General features: G+C 45.6%; 1 protein-coding gene across 2 annotated transcripts; it reads right to left on the bottom strand.

Moving 5' to 3' along the window:
* Positions 1–2,530: 2,530 nt before the first annotated feature.
* LOC107326703 (uncharacterized) lies at positions 2,531–17,689 on the bottom strand. 2 transcript variants are annotated; one of them, XR_015794994.1, is made up of 7 exons: positions 17,452–17,689; positions 15,854–16,457; positions 15,434–15,548; positions 15,233–15,303; positions 7,472–7,601; positions 5,262–6,644; positions 2,531–4,407 (listed from the first exon to the last, which is right to left on the bottom strand). XR_015794994.1 is itself a non-coding variant. In XM_088134459.1 (6 exons), exons 2-6 carry the CDS (start codon positions 16,385–16,387, stop codon positions 5,326–5,328), a joined length of 2,169 nt encoding a protein of 722 aa, XP_087990585.1. In that variant the 5' UTR covers positions 16,388–16,457; positions 17,452–17,688; the 3' UTR covers positions 2,531–5,325. The 2 variants fall into 2 exon arrangements, 1 of the variants encoding a protein (XP_087990585.1); XM_088134459.1 differs by having other exon boundaries at positions 2,531–6,644; positions 17,452–17,688.
* Between the last annotated feature and the right edge of the window lie 3,166 nt (positions 17,690–20,855).

Raw genomic sequence — 20,855 nt, 5'->3', positions numbered from 1 at the left:
CCTCCGGGGGCAGGATATTCCCAAGGGCGGGGGCTGCAGCAGAGAAGGCCCGCCTTCTGGACCCCGCCAGTCGGACTTCTTTTGCCGAGGGGGTCCGGAGCATGCCCTCTCTGTGTGATTGGGTGGGACGGGATGAAGTCGTGGGGGAGAGACGGTCTCTCAGGTAACCCGGTCCCATGCCATGTAGGGCTTTAAAGGTGATAACCAACACCTTGCATTGGACCCGGAAGCAAACCGGTACCCAATGCAGCTCCCGAAGCAATGGTGTTACGTGGGTCCTTCTTCAGGCCCCAAAAGTAGCTTGTGCAGCTGAATTCTGGACCAGCTGACGCTTCCGGATACTCTTCAAGGGTAACCCCATGTAGAGCGTATTGCAGTAATCTATCTGGGAGATAAGAAGGGCATGAGTGACCGAAGGGCATCCCGATCCAGGAAAGGGTGTAACTGGTGCACAACCCGAAGTTGTGCAAAAGCCCTGTTGGCCATGGCTACCACCTCTCTACGCGCAGGAGTCATGAGTCCAGGAGGACCCCCAGATTACACACTGGGTCTGTCTGGGACAGTGCTACTCAATCCAGCACCAACGATGACAAAGTCTCAGATACAGAGGAGCCATTAACCCACAGCCACTCTGTCTTACCAGGGTTCAGCTGAAGCCTGTTGTTCTCCATCCAGACCCTCACAGCCTCCAGGCACTGCGAAAGGGCGGTCACGGCAACACTTACTTCACCTGGGATGGAGATGTATAATTGAGTATCATCAGCATACTGATAATACCTCATCCCATGATGACGTATGATCTCACCCAGCAGTTTCATGTAGATGTTGAAAAGGAGCAGAGAGAGAACTGAACCCTACAGCAACCCACAAAGGAGGGGCCGAGGATGGGACCTCTCTCCCCCTATCACCACTTATTGGGATCGGCCCTGCAGAAAGAAGGTGAACCAGCACAAGACTGTGCTGCCCACCCCCAATTCCCTGAGTCGTCCCAACGGGATACCGTGGTCGACGGTATCGAAAGCCGCTGAGAGATCAAGGAGAGCAAGGATGATTGCACTTCCACCATCCCGCTCCCGCCAGAGGTCATCCATAAATGTGACCAATGCTGTTTCTGTTCCATCACCAGGCCTGAAACCTGACTGGGAGGGGTCCAGATAAGCCGTTTCCTCCAGAACCCTTGGGAGCTGTGATGCCACCACTTTCTCAACTACCTTCCCCCAAAAGGGGAGGTGGGAGACTGGACGGAAATTGTCCAATACGGTAGGATCCAGGGAGGGTTTCTGGAGGAGGGGGTGTACCAACGCCTCTTTAAAGGCAGCTGGAAACACTCCCTCCCACAAGGATGTATTAACTCTCGCCTGGATACAACCGTACGTCACCTCCTGAGCTGCTTTCATCAGCCAGGAGGGGCATGGGTCCAGATTACAAGCGGTAGCCTTCACAGTCCAGAGGATCCTGTCCACTTCCTCAGGAACAACAGGATCAAACCGTTCCCAGATAACTGGGCAAGAACAATCCTATGGTATCTCCCGAGACCCTGCGCCACGCTCGGAGTCTAACTTGGAACGAATCCAAGCGATTTTATCCTGCAGATGCTCTGAAAATTCCTCCATGCGGCCCTGCAAATGAATCCCCAGATCCCCCTTACCAAGGAGGGATCTAGTGATCCCAAACAGGGCCGCCGGGCGGCACTCTGAGGATGCAATAAGGGCGGAGAACTATTGGCATTTCGCCACTCTTATCGCCACAATGTAGGCCTTGATAGCGGCTCTAAACTGTGTTCGGTCGGATTCGGTCTTTGTCTTCCTCCAGCAGTGCTCTAGACATCTCTTGACCCTCTTCAGCACCCTCAACTCCTCCGTAAACCACGGGGAGTGTCGGGGCTGATGTGGCAAGAGAGGTGGCATAGGAGCGATCCTATCCAAGGCCCCAGCTGCCTCCCTATTCCAAGCAGTTGCCAAGGCCTCCGCTGGACCGTGCAGCAGATCCACGAGAATACCCCCCAGCTCCCTCTGAAACCCTGACGGGTCCATCAGGCGCAGGGCAGAACCAAGCGGAGGCGGTTGGAATAGGAGAAGCTCAGGGTCACCAGGACGTGATTTGACCATGACAATGGGGACAGCTGTAAATTTCCCGTCAGATCACTTTGCCATTGCTCCAACAAGAAACCAAATCCGGCATGTGGCCACTGTCTCGGGTTGGTTCCCGTACAATTTGTGACAGGCTGTGACAACCACCCCCGGGGCTGGTACATCTCTCTCTGGGTCCTTTCCGTTACTGGTTGTGTGCAATGCCAAAAACAGCTCAAGAAACAAGTAAATACTTTCCAAAATGAGGCTCTTTACTCACTGCTCGAAAAGAAAGGATTGAATACAAAAATATTTTAAGCTGCAAATTAAAACTTGCTCAATGAAAGCAAGCAGTCCCATAGAAGTAAAAAGCAGATAGATAAGTCCCTTTTCCGCCTGAGCAGCCTCACGTGAAGTAGCCTTCCAAGTGAGCCGTTCTCCCTCCCACCCTCCCACGAATGAGATCAAGGCTTGAGATTCGAATGAGATCAAGGCTTGAGATTCGCAGCTTCGTTGAAGAAAGTGGATTCCGCAGATCAACAAAGATACAAAGCCGATGTCTTCTTCCAAAGCTCCATCGTCCTCCTTCTATGGCTTCAGGGCTTATCTTAAGTACTCTTTCCAGGCTGGCCTCCACCCCTCTTCACAGGTGACAACAGTTAAGGATACAGCTTTGATTTTAATTAACAAAGGTTTCAACAGCTACAAATCAACATACAACTGGGGTTTCTCCACAAGATCTTATCTGGTTACAACAATTTATAGCTTACTAACATCTAAAGCCTGTCTTCCTTCTCCCCGTGATAAAAACCTCATTCCCATTACTTCAAAGTGGATTGAGGAAGCTTCTTCATCTACTAATTTGGACAAGGAATTACACATAAAAACAGGTTAGTTCCCATAATCCCGGACCTCCGTCACACAGGCCCATGGCTGCCATGGTAGCCGTGAACTCCCGAGCCACCTCCGAGGTCCGTCCCGGGGACGGCAAGTTGAAGTCCCCCAGAACCATAAGCCTGGGGAACTCCACCACCAGCCCCGAGACAGCCTCCAGCAGCTCAGGCAGGGAGGTTGCCATGCAGCAGGGAGGCTGGTACAGTAGCAGCACTCCCAACTATTCACGGGAGCCCAAGGTAAGAAACAGTGTCTCACAGCCAGAGACTTGTGGAGCAATGCCCCTGAAGGCCACCAAGGACTCTCGGATGACGACAGCCACCCCTCCTCTCCTGGCATCTTGGCTGGTGCCACACCATGAACCCAGCGGTGCACATTTCCGAGAGGGGCACCCCCCCTCGTGCCCCAGCCAGGTCTCTGTAATACGTGCCAGGTCCACCCCTCCTCAGTGATCTAGTCACATATGAGGGGGAGCTTGCTTTTAACCAACCTGGCATTAAGCAGCAACAGCCAGAGGCAAGGGCCCCTATGAACCTGCTGACCAGGGCCTGGGAGCAAGCATGCCAGCCACTCACCTCAAAAGCCAACCGCAAAACGGCAGCTCCCGTGGTCTACTCACAAGGAGCGGCTATCCAGAGGCACGCGGATAAATCTCAACAATCTCTCATTCTTCCGGAAAGATTTTGCCAGTCCGGATCCAGCATCCAGCCATCATACTCCTCATAAATGTGGTCCCGCTGCCAGCAGGATATCAGCTCGACATGGCACTCACAGGAAGTCACCCGATTTCTTATTCTCCACTTTGAGCCAGAACAATCGGTGACCAGTTTTTGAATAAACAACTTCAAGCCAGCATGAGCCTCTTAAACCCTGAAGTCTCCCCCCACCCAACTCCTTCCAAAACTTTTCCTGTGTTACTAATTTTCAATGCAACTAAAGAGAAGGAGAATGTAATACATGCCTGGAAAGTAACCACACCATTGATATTTAATTAATTTTCTTTAAATCAAATTTTGACCTTTTCTTTGCCCTCGTCATACCATAGAAAGGTCTAATGCTTGAAAAATGTTTTTGCACATGTTTCGAGGGCTTCTTGCCTTTCTGGTTCCTTTTGTGAAAGAGGAATTCTTCACCCTGAAGCTCATCCACAAATAAGTCATTGATACATAGGTGACAATTGTCTCACATAATGAGGCCTTAGACCGAAAACGGTTCCATGGTTCTGTGTTCATCCTGGTCACCTCCATTCTCAGTTCTGCACTGTGGATGCGAGTCTGATTATTTTTCAGTGTCTTCACATCCCAGAGGTAGTTCCCCTTCTCATTTTTGTGTGTTCGCTATATTATGTCATTTTGGTCCCCATGGATTCCCAAATGTCAATAAATTCCTTGTTTGCAATGTCAGCACACTGGAGTCACTTTCATTCTCATTTTCCTGAGTATCCCTAACATGGGACAAAAAGAAAGAGACCCAAGAAGAAAAACGAAAGAAAAAAGAAGAGGAAAGAAGTAGGAAGGGGAGGGAGGGAAAAATTAGAAGCACAAATCCTCTTAGTTGTTACTTTTAATTTCATATCACAATTATTCAGGGGGCAATTCAATATCAAATTCCATCTCTCTCCCTATTCTTTGATGGAACCTGTGTTACCTTAGGATTTTAATATTGCTCGAGACCTCAGAACGTATTCAGGAATGAGAGAGGGAGTGGGAAACAATTGTAAGAAGTCTAAGCAAAAGAAGGAAAGTTTAAAATCTGGGAAGTGATTGGCTGAGTTGAATTTCTATCTGCATTTCTGGTTTAGCAGAAGGAAAACTAAAAAACCTTTGTCTTGAAAAGATACATCAGGGAGATGCAGCTCTTTGGCTGCTTAGGGGAGCATCTCCTGTCAAATGTCTGCCTGTTCACATCCCTCCCAGCAGCATGCTCAAGTGGGAAGAACAAACAGTTGACGAGCAAGAAGCTCACTTGTAAAACCACAATGAAGACAACATCTTCATCAAATTGTACAACCCAGAATGTGAGATGCGTAAAATAAATGTAAAGTAAAGAAAAAGGATTTTTCTCTGATTGACAAGCAACAGCGTTGGCCACCTTCAAATGACAGTACCTTCAAAAATCCACAGTTCATAATTAAGAAGGCACATACCTATTGCTTTTGTTTCCCCTGGTAAATTCATTTCTCTGGGGCTGCCAGTTGTGAAGGTCAGATTCAAAAAACATTCCTTTCCTAGTCAGTATACACAAATAGGAAATGCATAGATTTAACCAACTATAGCTAGAATTTACATGGATTCTCACCCAAATGGGTCTGTGTGTTGGAAATTAGGTCACTGCTCCTCCTGAAGCTATTTCCACACTCCATTCATTTTTCCGGCTTTTCTCCTGCGTGGATACATCCGTGAGATATGAGGGAATGGCTCTTAGTAAAACTTTTTCCACACTCTATGCATTTGTATGGCTTCTCCCCTGTGTGGATCCTACTATGAGATTTGAGGGAACAGCCCTTAGTGAAACTTTTTCCACACTCTGTGCACTTATATGGCTTCTCCCCTGTGTGGATGCGTTTATGGGAACTTAGGTTACTGTGTTTGCTGAAGCCCTTCCCACACTCCATGCATTTGTATGGCTTCTCCCCCGTGTGGATCCTTTGATGAATAGTAAGAGAACTATTAAAACTGAAGCTCTTTCCACACTCCATGCATTTGTATGGCTTCTCTCCTGTGTGGATCCTTCTATGAGATGTGAGGGAACAGCTCTTAGTAAAACTTTTTCCGCAGTCTATGCACTTATATGGCTTCTCTCCTGTGTGGATCCTTTTATGGGAAGTCAACTTACTGTGTTGCCTGAAGCCCTTCCCACATTCCAAGCATTTATATGGCTTCTCTCCTGTGTGGATCCTACTATGAGATTTGAGGGAACAGCCATTAGTGAAACTTTTTCCACACTCTGTGCATTTATATGGCTTCCCTCCTGCGTGAATCCGTTTATGGGAACTTAGGTTACTGTGTTGGCTGAAGCCCTTCCCACACTCCATGCATTTGTATGGCTTCTCCCCCGTGTGGATCCTTTGATGAACAGTAAGAGAACTGTTTCCATGGAAGCTCTTTCCACATTCCATGCATTTATATGGCTTCTCCCCTGTGTGGATCCTTTGATGAACAGTAAGAGAACTGTTTTTAGAGAAGCTCTTTCCACACTCCATGCACTTATATGGCTTCTCTCCTGTGTGGATCCTTTGATGAATAGTAAGAGAACTATTAAAACTGAAGCTCTTTCCACACTCCATGCATTTGTATGGCTTCTCTCCTGTGTGGATCCTTCTATGAGATGTAAGGGATCCATTTCCATGGGAAAGAGTGAAAATGAAATTGTAATTATTTCCATTGTCTCTGGTTATATAATCTTCTTTTGTTTGGATTGGATAGTGTTCATTTATTTCTAATTTGTCTTTGAATAGGCCTACACTTTTCACCATACCTTTTTCCTTTATTTTTCCTTGTGGGGCAAGAAAGTCTTGAATCTCAGCATCAGTGGAAATTGAGCTTTCCTTATTCCCAGTATTTGACTGGTTTCTCTCATGCCTTTTTAGTTCCATTTGAATTGCAGGCTTCTCCGTTCCACCTCCATGCCAGATCATTTGGAATGGTTCACTGGAATCTTTGTTCTCCTGCCCAAGATTACCTTCAACAGAAAAAAGAAATCAAAATGATACAAGGTTAGGGAAAAACATCAAACTGTGGGAAGTCAGATGAATTTCTTTCTGAAATTTTGCCCAATTCCAAAACATTACACATTTGCATGCTTACGATGGCCTAGTATAGAAATGATAATTGTATATTCGTGAGCCATAAAAGCTTTCAAAACATCTAAAGGACCTTTTTGTTTATTAGGGGAAAACCTAAGATTTATTGGAGGGGGATGAATTACAGGAGGAATCTGTGAGAACTAAATCGATTTTGAAACTCATCCTTTTCATCCTACCCTAACTACCTCCCATTTCCTGTTCATTTTTTCTTGCCCAAATCTCATGGTTGAAAAAAAAATCCTAGAGTTCTTCCATTAACCCTAAACAACATGTTTGCAATGGAAACACAGCAACATTTCCCCCTCCATCTCAAGGCTCAGGATAGAAATGAAAAGGAAGAAAAGCCACTAAACTGAGAGCCTGAATAAATGACAGTCCTTCCGAGGACAGACAGGGAAGCATGTCAGTCCAAAAAGCTGAAATCAGTGTGATGGAGTTTAGCTCCTCCTCAAGCCAAGGAGCTACTTTCTCACTGATCTGTTCAAAAAGAAATGGAAAAATTCACCAGCTGGGAAATGGCACAGGATGCATCTAAGCAGAGGGCCACTGACCTATTTCCTTCCCTGGAGCAGAAGAACACCATATGTTTCTCATCTCCCTCTGAAGAACTGACATTAAGTTCTTTTTAATAAGCAATAGCTGATGGCATCTAAGCACAAAATGTCTTGCTGAACTCTCTGATTGGAGGGTAGGAAACCCTTACCCAGAGAGGCCACATTCCTATAGTTTTCCAGCATGACTTCCCAATGCAGCGCTTTTTGGTGAGGATCCAGCTGAGACCACTCCTGCTCGGAGAAACATACGGCCACGTCCCTGAAGAACACAAGACCCTCCTGAAGAAAGAAAAAAAGAAGGGAACAGGACCAGGAGGATTTGCAAGACCTGTCCTATTGTTCACCAATTCCCAGAGCAAAGATATATGCCAAGTAAAATGGCTATGTCTGGTAGGATTCCAAGATTTAGGGTATGAAAATGGACAGAGCCAAAAGCTTCTGACTGAAAAAATATTTCAGGCAGGTTTTATCAAGTTGAGAGATTTCAGTGCCATTAAGTGAAAGCAACCCCACTTTCCTTCTGCATCGATCCACCCATGCAACATGAAAAGACTCTCAGCGTCTGGAGAGAATCAACTGGCAGGTGGGCCTAGGAAACCCCAGCTATCAGGGACTCCAATTCTTCCTGTGTTTGCAGAAGGAAATGGTGGGGGAGGGGGGGATTCTTTCTAGCATTTCTGGAAATGGTTTATGGTGTCCCAGAGGGACCAATCCTGGGCACCTTCATGAAAGTGCTGGGAGAGCACAGCCAGGGATGTGTGTGGGCTCCCTTCAATATCCAGAGACAGGCAACCCAGTTTCTGCTCCTCCTCAGATTTCAAGGAAGCTGCTAGTAATCCGAGGCATTGGCTGAAGAGGAAAAAAGAAAAGAGAGGAAATTTCCTGGGAAGCAGATTTCTCAGCCTTTGCAAAGCTGTATTGTTTGGCTTCCAAATCCAGGTACAAATCAGAGGATTAGAAATTATTTTGCAAGAAAAAGTGCTTTGATTATGTGCTCTTTCAGAATAATTTGTACTCAGAGACTTCTATCTATCTACCTTTATTCCATTTTAATAGTCTTTGTTATTTTTTAATCTGATGTCCGCATTTTTCTTTTCACTGGTTGTAAACAAGGCTTTTAAAAAATGGTAATGTGCCAGAGTGAGTATTTAGTTATTTCTGAGCAGCCTTGCACAATTCCAAGTCAAAGAATTCTAAAAAGAATGAGTGTCTTCAAGGATTGTGTAAAAAACTAGTTATTGAAAACTAGGGAGAGTATCTAGAACAAGGAGAGTTAGGTACTAGTCTTAAAAGAAGAGATTTCCCAATAAGACTCTCAGTTGTGTGAGAAAAATGAATCTTTGGGTGAAAAAGACAAGTTTTTAGAGGCCTCAGATGAATGGGATCGCCTTAACACGGTTGAAACATAAAGGCATGTGGAAGCATCCTTGAAGCTGATGTGAACCAGGCCAGTTGTAAACTCCTTATCACAAACATTCCCATAGGAAACTTCCTTTCCCTATTGTTTTTCTTTGAATGAAGTTGCTTTAAGCTGCTGATAGGTAAAGGAGGGAAATGTTAACGGTGTCCAGACAGGCTGTGAGAGGTTTTTGAGTGAAAGTGTTAAGGATCACATAAAAGCTGATCCTCCCCGGTTGTAACAGCCCGTACACGTGAATCAAAGGACCAGAATAATCAACGCAGGAAGGGAAAAGCCGGCAAAAGAGGAACCTTCACATCCCGGACGCGGGCAGAGATTGAAAATTAAGGATAAGTAAATTTAAAGTTTAAAAAGGGTCTCTGGGAGGAAAGGGAAGGGAAACAAAAATGGGTGATTTGCAAACAAAGCATGCTTTGAAGGAAGCTCCACAAGGAGCTCCTGTTAGATTTATGCAGCAAAAGTTTGGTTTAGAAGTAATTAAATATATGTAACAATGGCATAATGGTACTAAGGGTTACAGCTGTGCTCAGTGGCCACTTTGCGAAGTTGGGAGAAAAACAGACTTTTTGAGTCTCCCACCCAAAGACAAAGAATAACAAAGCTATTTGCTATTTGGAATACAGAAATTGATAGGTGAAAAGCAGAAAGCAGAGCCAGCAGCTGGAAAAATAACTTTCAAAAGCTGCAGTCAGACACACAACCAGATGGAGAGGAAAAAGTTAACAGGGAAAACAAAGAAACTGCTAGCAAACCATCAACAGAGATGGAAAGATTTCAATCTTTAGTACAACTTTATCCCCACTTGTCAAAATTAATTGAGGAGAGAGAGTTAACTTTACTACAATAGGAAGACCCTCTCCTGGAAAACATGCTAACAGCCCCTCCTCTTAATCAACAAAGGGAAACTTTGCAAGACAGGCAATTTGCTCAACCAGCGGTTGAAGCAAGTGTAGGGGAAAGAGCTGCTACAGCCCCCTTTCCCCACCTGGACCAGCAGATTCCACCATTAGCAGCTCCGTGGCAAGTCACACTAGATCTCACACTCATTTACTGTATATCCTATGAGGCAAGTTCCAAGTGACATAGGGGAAGTCACAAAAGTACACGTTCCTTGGAATCCCCTAGAATCCAACTGGCCAACAGAAGCTCCAAAGCTTGCTAATGGAGCAGAGAATTTTCAGCAATCATTTGCAAATGCACATTCCTTTGCTGTTGCTATTGCAGTTATTTATCCAACAGTAATGGATTGGACTAAAATCACTGATTTAAACAAAAAACAGATGAAAGCCCTGGTAATTTTTATGACAGACTGATAGCTGCCTTTAAGAAATATGGGGGAACTCAGGACCCTGAAACAGAAATGCTGAATGCTGTTCGTCAGCACTTTGTTAATCAGCTAGACCCATGGCTAGGAAACAGATTCTAAGAATCCATCTCTGAGGATGGGAAAGTGGATCTCTCAATGAGATCAGGGATGGAGCCACCCATCACTGGTGTCGGCAAATACTTCTGGAGAAAAAGGAAAAGCATAAAGTCAGAATAGCTGCCTTGCAATTAGATATGAGTCAAGGGCCCACCAGAAATCCTCAAGATAAATATGTCTATGACAGGAAAAGAGGATCTGGATGGAGAAGAAGCATGAGGCGAGGAAGAAGAAGTTTTCAGAATAAGGGAAGGAATTCACGATGTTTCCTTCCACACAAGGCTACTGGCGAAAGGAGTGTCCCCAGAATCAAGCTTCTGTGGGACATATTGCTACTGCTCCCACTGAGGATTTATTTGATTAGGAGTTCCCAGGAGGGCAATTGTCGCTCCTCTTCGAGTCACAACCACTGGTCAGGGGGAAGTGAATATTAAATTGGGGTCTCAAAATATTAAGGCATTGGTGGATACTGGAGCAGACTTGTCGGTGATAAGAGCCCAGGATGCTAAGGGAATACTCCAGCCCACAAAAAGAGGAGTTGTAGCCACAGGAATTTCTGGCATTCCTGTTAAATATGTTTGGTTGGAGCCAGCTTTATTTTCACTGGGCCCATTGACTGCTGAACATGCTTTTCTTATTGGCACTGATGGATCCCCAAACCTATTGGGAAGGGACCTCTTGTGTAAATGGAAGTGCCAGGTTGCTTGTCATCCTAATGGTAAATTGGAATTGTTAATTTCAGAGGATGACATTAATGTACAAGAGGTTCGTGAAGCAGTGTTTCAGCTTTTATCTGCTAAAGTTGTCACACTGCCCCTGCCTTCATATCTACTAGCAGTGCAAAGGGGTGTGTGGGCAACTGCAGAAGGGAATTGTGGTTTAATAAAAAGGGCTAGTTCATTTAAATTGGAGCTCCTTCCAGGGAAATCTGGGCCATGTCTGCCCCAATATCCACTAAAGCCAGAAGCAGAGCAGGGCATAGCGCCTGTGACTGATTCGTTGCTCAGGCAACAGGTACTTAAAGAGACCTCCAGCTCATATAATGTGCCGATATTTCCTGTAAAGAAAACAAGAAGTGATCCCCCCAAGTTTTAACTCAGCAACATGGGGACTCAAAAAGACCAGTAGCTTATTTGTCTTACAAGTTGGATCTAGTAGCCCAAGCATATCCACCTTGTCTACGATTCATGAGGTACAGGCCCTTTTAAACCATGGGCATCTGCTATCTATTTCAGCATCCCGCCTCACATCATATGACATGCAACTTTTGCAGAATCCAGGTGTAACACTTTCTAAAACTCCTCTCCAGAATCCAGCAGACTTTGAAATTTACTGTGATGGTACTAGTTTCATCACAGAGGGGGGAGAGCGCAAGGCAGGCTATGCAGTCACCACAGAACATTCCGTTATAGAAGCCGACAGCATTGACCCCCCGTTTCAGCTCAAGTGGCAGACATCAAGCCTTGTCTTATGTAAGGACACAATCAGCTAACATCTATACTGATTCAAGATATGCATGGGGAATAGCTCAAGATTACAGTCAACTATGGAAAAACGGGGGATTCCTGACAAGCAATGGAACAGAGATTAAACATGCCCCATTAATTCGTGCTATTTTAAATTTCATCCAGAACCCAAAAGCTTTAGCAATAGTCAAGGTTAAAGCACATTCAGGAGTTAAAGGCAATGAATTGGCTGAGGGGACAGCAAAGCAAGCTGCTCTCAAACCACAGCCAGAGCAGAAATTTTTGCAATTGTTACCCTGCACTGTACCTGCAGATGCAGCTTAGGTGCAGGAATATGCCACTAAGAGAAAAAGAAATGGAAACAGAACCAAGCAGCAAAGGAGGAAGAAGGAGTCTGGAAATTAAAAGGGAAAGTAATCATTCCCAGGATGGCAGTTAAGCACATTTTAAAGTTGCTACATGATCAAGGTCATGAAAGAGCAGAAGCGTTAGCTCAGAGATTTAAGCAACATTGGGCAGGCAAAGGGATTAATGCAGAAGCACAGAAGATAGTTGGCAACTGTGCAGTTTGCCTGGCCCATTCTAAAGGGAGAGGACTGAGGCCATGTCCTTCCCAACTGCCTAGAGGGCAGTATCCTTTCCAAATGATACAGACTGACTTTGCTGACATGCCTCCGTGTAAACAGAAGAAGCACCTATTGATTGTAATATGCACCTTCAGTAACTATGTAGAAGCAATTGGTTGGGGCTGGGTAGATGTACTCCCCATGGCACTGTTGGCCATCAGAAGCTCACCCCTAAAGGAACTGAAACTGTTTCCCTATGAAATGGTATATGGGTGACCAATGCCTCTGGGCCTTGGCTCGCTCCCCATTCCAGAAAGCGTTCACCCTGACCCATGGTCAAATTACTTACATGCTATACAATCTTTTCAACAGGAGCAGCGCCAAACCCAAGAGTGAGTCAGACAACATCATAATCAGAGCGGGCTACCTGAAACTGAACCATTTGACCAGTTCCAAGCAGGAGACTGAGTGTATCGCAAAGTGCATCAAAGGAAAGACTGTCTCTCTCCAAGGTGGAAAGGCCCGTACCTGCTCTTCATTTAGGAGAGCTATAGCACTTGAGGACTTGTTGATGCTTTTTATAACTAAACAGGCCAATTTTCTGAGATCCAGGTAAGCACGGGTTGCTAGACCTGGTGTTCCAATTATGGATACACTTCCATTTACGCAAGAGCTCCCTTCCCAATAGGTTTGGGGATCCATCAGTGCCAATAAGAAAAGCATGTTCAGCAGTCAATGGGCCCAGTGAAAATAAAATAAAACAAGTGCTGTTAGTAGCTCACAGCAGTGCAAAGTCTGACCTTGTGGGTTCACTTAAGTCATCTCAGGCGCGCTCCAGCTCCAGCCCCAGAAGCAAGCAATACCAAGGACTGTGTTCAAAGCTCCCGGGAAACAAACAGATTAAAAGAAGAAAGAAGAAGGGTGAAGTTTTGACTACGAAACCCCGAAGAGCTCTGAAGATAAGTTTTAAAATGGACTCTTGTTGCTAGTTTAATATTAATACTTGGGGTCCTGCAGTCATTTAAATTGTTTACTGTTTACTGTGTTTCTCTTTCTTTACTTTCTGCCTCACAGCAAAACTATGGCTCTGTTTACTTTTATGTTTATTATAGCTTATCTGCAAATGCCAGGATATAAGATGCAATACCCACTAGATTGGTTGCCTACTATCAATTCCTATCTGACTTTGGTTCATTCAATAATCCCACCTGGTGAACCCTTCTGTGCTCTCGAGGGAACCAACTGGGAGTCTGTGTTTAAAACATGTTTTGTAGGAGTACCTGACCTGTTTCTAAACGTGCTCTGTACCATTGCTGTACCACTCACTACACATAATCCACTTACCCTTGATTACATAGGGAAAACCCTCCTGTACTATCAGTCCACAACCACCAAACACCAGTGGACCAACCAAGCATTATACAGGGTAAAAACCAAGGGCAATTTGCCAGGGACCAACTCTGTGTGAGTAGTTGGCTGTGAAGACAAAAAAGACATGCCTTTCCCTACCAGCTCTTGAAAAATGCTCAGGGGTAATACACCTCACCTCTGTAAGAGTTTCTCGCTACTTATCAAAGGGCTGGTATCTATTGTGTGGAAACTATGCCTTTTCATACTTCCCAGCACAATCCTCGGGAAGCGCCTGCGCAGTTGGGCATTTAACTTCATTTCATGCAGTACCACTTGTTCAAAATTACACTCATCATAAGCCCAGGCGATCGCACAGATATCAAATAGAGGGCCCCCTACTTGACAGTACCTGTGATGACCACATAGGGCTATTGAATACCAAAGATGTTTACAGTATGGGCTTGCTGTATCCATAATTGGAACACCAGGTCTAGCAACGCATGCTTACCTGGATCTCAGAAAATTGGCCTGTTTAGTTATAAAAAGCATCAACAAGTCCTCAAGTGCTATAGCTCTCCTAAATGAAGACCAGGAACAATTAAAAACAGCAATCTTACAAAATAGATTGGCCATTGATTTTGTGCTATTCAAAATGGCCTATGGGTGCGAGGAATTTCCAGGTATGTGGTGCTTTAACTGACAGACAATTCCTTGTGTGTGAAAGCCACTGTGCAAAATTTAAAGGATCTGGCAAAACATATCACTGAGCAAGCCCCCAGTAATCTGTAGAATTGGCTCACCTCTTGGTTGCCTGGAACTGGGTGGCTGAGAAATTTACCATTAGGATGCCTAGCTCTTCTGGCCCTAGTAATCCTATTACTGTGTACTGGACAATATTTAATGGGTCTTTTTAACCATTGCCTCCAGAAGAGTGTAACGCTCAATCCAGTTCTCCACTCTGACCTGGAATTTGACCTTTCTGAAGGTCAAAAGGGGGGAGAGGACTGTGAGAAAAATGAATCTTTGGGTGAAAAAGACAAGTTTTTAGAGGCCTCAGATGAATGGGATCGCCTTAATACGATTGAAACATAAAGGCATGTGGAAGCATCCTTGAAGCTGATGTGAACCAGGCCGGTTCCAAACTCCTTATCACAAACATTCCCATAGGAACTTGGGCATCTGCCCTGAGGGAGGATGCCTTCTTCCTGGCATTTGGCACCTTGAACTAATTTGCATCTTCTTCTCTGTGACACTATTGTTTTACTAGCAGATAACAGAGGGGCAGAGAGTAACTTGAGAACTATTGCTTATTTAGGCATGGCTGCATCATCATATGAATATGTATGTGTATACGTATATGTTCTTTTTCCCTTCCCCTTCTTGTAGAACTGTATAAATATCAGAGCATCCATTTTGCCTGTAGGGGAGTGCCTCCCACTAACTTCTGGTGGGGTCCCCGTCCAGTGCGTACTGCTCAATAAGCACTGAAGTGAAGCCTTGATTATTCTGCATTTGTGTCCTGCGTTTTGATCCCACAGTTGAATCTGCCATATTGCTCAGGAACACAAAAATAACCCAGCCCAAGCAAGAGGGAAAAATGGAAGGAAAGAGTGCTGAGTACACCCGCTTGACTTCCTGAAGCAAAGGAAGAATACAAATCCAATATATAAATTTCTTCCTCTTACTTGTTGAGTTGGAGGTTCAACCACGGTTTCAGCTCCACCATAAGGAGGAGTCAACTTTCTTCCATTCTTCCCTGTGAGGGAGACAGAATTTTAAAATGCACAATTAATAAAATAGGAGGAGGAATTCTACGGAACAGAAGACACTGAGAAGATGAGACAGCTGGGATTATCCCTCTGGGGAATGGGAGGACCTTGTATTACCTCCTGAGGTGTCCTGATTTGGATCTTCCAAGGAGATCCTCCTGAAAAACAGCTCCTGAGAGGGAATTGATGGATTCCTCCTTCCCGCAGGTTCTCGGATCTCCACAGCGAAGGACTTGAAATGGTAGGCAGGAGAAAAGAAGAAGAAATAACTGACATCACACAAGATGAAGTGGATTCTTGTTCTCTGTACACAACTTCAAAGCCCCCAATGTCCATCAGTGTGGCTGCACAGTAAGAAAAGAAAGCCTGTCCCATATCTATCTTCTAGAAGGCATAGTGGAACAATGGCCTACAAGAATGAGATATTTCCACTTATTATGAATGCCAGGAAACTCTGGTAGGGAGGGGTTAAGAATTCAAACACATTGTTTATGACATTCAAACCCCTTCTGGGCTCCCAAGACGAAGGTCTCTCACCTGCAACTCGACCTGCTCCTTCTGCTCCTCTGCCTGGCTCAGGAGGAAGCCTTCCACCAAGGCCACCGCTTGGGAGCTGGTCTCTGCTCCACACTCCCGCACCCAGCTCTCCATCTGCAGGGGCAGAAGGGCCAGGAACCGCTCCAGAACAACCAGATCCAGCATCTGTGCTTTTGTGTGCTTTTCTGGTCTCAACCATCGACTACAAAAGTAGTGGAGTCGGCTGCAAAGTCCTCGGGGACCCTCAGCCTCCTGGTATTGAACACTCCTGAAGTTCCAGGGCAGAACATCTGAATGGATGGATTCCTCCTCCAGGATCTCCTGCCCACTTCTTCCTTGGATCTCCCCACAGCTCCCAGGCTCAACAGCACAACGGCCTTTTCCAGTTCCCTCACTCGGTAAAGGTTGTGTCTCCATTCTTTCTCTGTCCTGAAACACAACTCCAAATGGGTCCAAGGAATCTCGCGGATCTCCAAAAGCCTTGTCATTCATAGGAACGTTACTGTATCCGCAGGAATGACCACAGGAGGCCATTCAGCCCTCTTTGCCCAAGAGGTAACTTAGTCTGATGTGAGGATGTAGAAATTGATTTCGGTTTGTGTATCTGAGATGGAAAAGAAAATAAATTCCAAGAATTCGAAGGTGGTGGATTTAACCATTCAACAACACTCATCCCCATGCAAGGAAGTATTTTTCTGAGCTGGTACAGGATTGCAGTGGCAATGAGCAGATAATTCCTACCTTTGTGTGTGGGTATGTCTGTGTGTGTTGCAAAATATGGGACTGACTTCCATCAGGGAACATGGAATAAATGTATTTTGGAGCATTTTCTATTTCTTTTTTCTCACAAGGAAGACCTTGCTTTTTAAAAACCTAGATCTACACTTACCTACAAGCAGGGTTCACACAATATTCCAAACCCCAAACAGGCCAACAAACCAAGAAAGTTCAGTTCACGTAAAATGAAACGCTAATGGAATTACCCTGGTTTAGGATGTTCCCCTTCCCTTTCTTCAGGGCTTGTTTCTTAAGAGCCAAGTCTCACTATTACTACGCAGGCGGGTTCACAAGATGCCCTAAGCCCAAACAGATCAACCTTGTTCATATAAAAGACGGCTGGAGAGAACGTAGCTTAAGATGATGTCCTGGTTCATTCACCCTCCTGTTGAACTGCAGAGGATCCAACCCTGTTTTAGTCTCATCCAGCACATGGGAGAATGCAGGCACAATCTTTTGCATCTCCTTCCTTGGAAACCTTTTCTTATGTCCTGCTTGAGATTTGCAATGCAAACTCTCCCTCTCCCACCTCTCAGGGGCTTTTCCCCGGAAACGGGGCAGGAAGGGCTTAGCTGCATCCTCGCCTCCTTCCTGGGGATCCCGGATTTGTTCCTCGGGGAAAACAAGGCTGGTCTGCAGCTCTGGTTTCCCCCTTCCCTGTTTCCTGCATGGAAAGATGCTACAGGGGAACATGGGATCTGGGCTCTTCCACTCCTAAGACTCAGAAGATTGAAACTGGATGAGAACTTGGCATGCGTCTCTTTCTTCTGCAGTGAAGAACCCTCTGCCTCTCTTTGCACGGGAAGATGCCCCCCACTCACCCAGGGCCAAGTCTGAATCTCTTCCCTGCAAGACTTTCCTGCAATCTGTTTAACTCCTGCGGAGCTCAAAGAGTTAAAGAGAAAGAGAGTGCAGCATCCTAGAGGGGCAACACCTACTGATGTCACTTCCTTCCCCTTCCTCTGGAGAGTCACCTGTGGCATTCTCCCTCCAGTGGCCCAATGCTGAAGTGCATGGTGTTTCCTTCTGTTTGCAGAGGGAGCCCCCTGCTGGATCCTCTGTGCAATGTAGGTGCTAATCCAAAGAGGGGAGAAAGGGTGCAATTTCCATGGGGTTGGGCCAGGAGGAAGGAGGCTGTTGTGTCCCCCTGATCAGGAAGCCTTCTGAATCCAACTGGTCTTGACAACAGTAGACCTATCGCCAACCTTCCATTTTTAAGAAACCTTCTGGAGAAAGTCGCATCCCTGAATAGGGGGAGGAGAGGGAGCCAAGGAACAGAGTGGGAATGGAATTCAGCTTTCTACTTACTCAAGAGGGTCAAAATAATCCTGCCTTGATTCTGCATCCTGTAAAGGAGGTCAGTAGGAAACGCTGTCAGGCTTTTGAGATTCTGTTATTATACCCCATAAAAATATTGTAGAGCTCCAGAAGCTTTTGTGGTGTCCAATTTCTGACCTGGCTTGGATAACAGGGTGGGTTTCTTCAACTGCAGAGAGCCTGAGAGGAAGCCGATTATTTGGCTCCTTGGCAATCTGTTCCCAACCAGGATACAGCATCAAAATTCTATTAGTTGCACTTACGAATGAGTTATGGAGAGAGAGGGTTTGGAGGCATGCAACCCTCCCTGATCACTCAATGGCTCTCAATACCACCGACCATCACCTTCTTATCCATGATCACCGAGAAGGGCACTGTTTAGCGGTAGTTCTCCTTCCTTTTGAGGTAGTCATGGTGGAAGAGAGACCTGTCCAGAGACAGCTATTCTGTGCGTGATCCAGGACTCTACCCAGTTATCACTCCTTTTGAAGATATACATGGAACTCCTGCGGGAGGTCATCTTTTGGCCTAGAGTCTGGTATCCTCCGTATGCTGATGGTATCCAGTTATTTTTCACATCCCCAGGCCAAAGAAGTGATGTGCTGGAAGTGGTGGCATACAGGCTGTCAGAGTCCGGATGGGAAGGAACAGACAGAGTGAATTTCTGCAAGATTGAATACGGTTGGGTTTGTAGACCATAGAGTTCCAGAGAAATTCCATCTCTGACTTTGAACAGAGATGCACCAATGAATGAGCCCCAATTTGGGAATTCTCCTAGACTCACCGGGAGGCCCTGCTCTTGGTCACTCATTACCTAATCACAGGAATGCACTTCTCAATATAAGACAGCTTGCAGGAAGAAGCAGGAGGGAATTCTCCATCTGAAGTCACTCCTCTGCCTTTGGAGATGTAGGCTAAAGAATAGCAGGAGAGATATTAAATTACACCTCGGGACCAAAAGGAATTTTGAAGGCAAGAAAAACTCCAAGCTGCAAAAAACGTCCTTTTAAAACTCAGTTGAAACAGGAGTACGCTTCTCAACATAATTGCAATCTTCAACCTATTACATTTATTTGGTTATTGTTTAATTAAATTATACCTCTTCCAAGGGCTGTCCTGTAATCTCATTGATTCTCTCCATCCGGTTTCTCTCTTCCTTCCCCTTCATCTCCATCCTTCATCCATGCTAGACATAACCTTTTTTTCTGGTTGATCATTTCTTCCCCTCACTTTCTGCAGACTGACCATCACTTGAGAAATAAAGACTCCTTTGGGATTACTAGGTTTAAGCCAGTTTAGGTTCTTTGTCCCCAGTGGACACAACCACCACGGAAGGCAACCACAGAATGCATTTCAGCAACAATTGCATCGGCTGATTGAGTCCAATTTCCAAAAGAAGGGTCTCACTTCCAGCACTTGCTAGCTTGTTTTCTGCTCTGGCTACCTTCTTGGCCCTTAGGGATATTAATAATAATCATTGGCTTATTATTAATAATGAACCTTTGCATCTTTTACTGAGCCCGCTGAGTCTGTGTGTGCACCCATCAAGTTTCTGAATCAAACCGTGAGGATCTGTGTCCTGATGGGGCTACTACAAGTGTCTTGTTGCCCTCCTATTTTCTGGAGGGTGCTTGTTTTCTGCCATCTCCTTTTCATGGTTTGAAATGTGTGTGAGTGTTGTTTTCATGCCATATTGAACAACTTCTCTCTCTGCCATGCTAAAAAAGCTGTGTGTGTCTATGTGAGAAGCTGTCACCTCTGCTGGTCAGGGTGATTTGAACGATTTCTCAGCTGCCTGGGAAGAATTGGAGAATATGCATGCCCCAGTGGGCTGTGCTTGTTGGGACTTGGGAGAAAGGGTCTTTGTTCCCATTAAGCTAGGATTCTTTCTTCTCCTCCTTCTCCTCCTTCTCCTCCTTCCCTTTGTTATTGAATGCATGAGGAAAACAAGGAAAAAAGGATCTTCTTGTTAAATAAAGCAGCAAATGTCATGGAAAACATGTAGAGTGTATTTTGGAAAGTATGTGAACTCATTCGTTGCAAGTTCGAAAAATGTGGGAAGTCCTGTGCCCTGTTAAGAGGTGTGGCTTATGAGTAAATAGCTAGCTGTCTGCTTTCTCTCCTGAACAGCTTCAGCCCTCAGAAGGAGAAGAGATTTGTTGGTGACATCTGGCCTCTTTCCCCGGTTTTCTTGCCCTAACTCCAGGCTGGGGCTCCTTGCCCCATCCGACGTCCCCACTTCACCCTTTTCCTGGCGTTTCTCCCATTTGCCTCAGCTTCTGCAGGACGTGCTCTCTCCACGCCTGCTTCTTGCCTGCTAGTTACAGGGTTGGAGGTAATGGGGAGGAAGATGAAGGACAGAGGGAGAGTTCAAGGCCTCCTCAGGCAGCCGATGTGAGCTAAGCCCTGTCCCCCTTTCTGGACATTTGCACAACTTCTACAAACTCTACTTTATGACTTCCTGGGATGGGCTCCTGGCTTTGCAAGCCTCATACTCACTGGAATCCACTCTTGTGACTTTGCACCAAGATTTCAGTGAGTGTCTCTGCCTGTGCAGAGGGCAAACCTTGTGAGATGGAGAATCACTGATGCCAGGGCTGCTGCTGCTGCTTCTTCACTGGCTGTGCCCCCAGAGGAGACTGATTTGAAATTGCAAGGATTGAGAAGGATGATTGGGGTGGGGGGTGCGGGAGAGGACTGGATGTTGGGGAAACCTGTACATGAAAAAGGACTGATCCATTGTCTTTAAAGCAAGCCTTTCTTTTTCCTCACGACATTGTAAAAGGACAGCCACCACTGCAAGGAAATAAAGAAGATATTCCAACCGGAGTGGAAGGAAAGGGCCCCTCTAACTTATGGCCTGCCTAAGAAAGGTGGTGGCGTCTGCAGCATGTTGCGGTCTCTACAT

The sequence above is a fragment of the Python bivittatus genome, unplaced genomic scaffold, assembly GCF_059951505.1.
Source record: "Python bivittatus isolate LINGU-HERP-01145 unplaced genomic scaffold, Pbiv_v1 ctg000080_np1212, whole genome shotgun sequence".
Classification (NCBI taxonomy): Eukaryota; Metazoa; Chordata; class Lepidosauria; order Squamata; family Pythonidae; genus Python; species Python bivittatus.
The sequence above is the reverse complement of the archived record's forward strand: the minus strand, read 5'-3'. Positions and strand labels throughout refer to the sequence as shown.

Bases quoted from the DNA above. Each gene is read 5' to 3' on its own strand.
- LOC107326703 (XM_088134459.1), bottom strand. From the start codon at position 16,387: ATGGCCTCCTGTGGTCATTCCTGCGGATACAGTAACGTTCCTATGAAT. The intron at 15,549-15,853 runs GTGAGAGACCTT...TACCATTTCAAG, and splicing joins AGGAGCAGGTCGAGTTGCAG to TCCTTCGCTGTGGAGATCCG. The intron at 15,304-15,433 runs GTAATACAAGGT...TCTCCCTCACAG, and splicing joins AAATCAGGACACCTCAGGAG to GGAAGAATGGAAGAAAGTTG.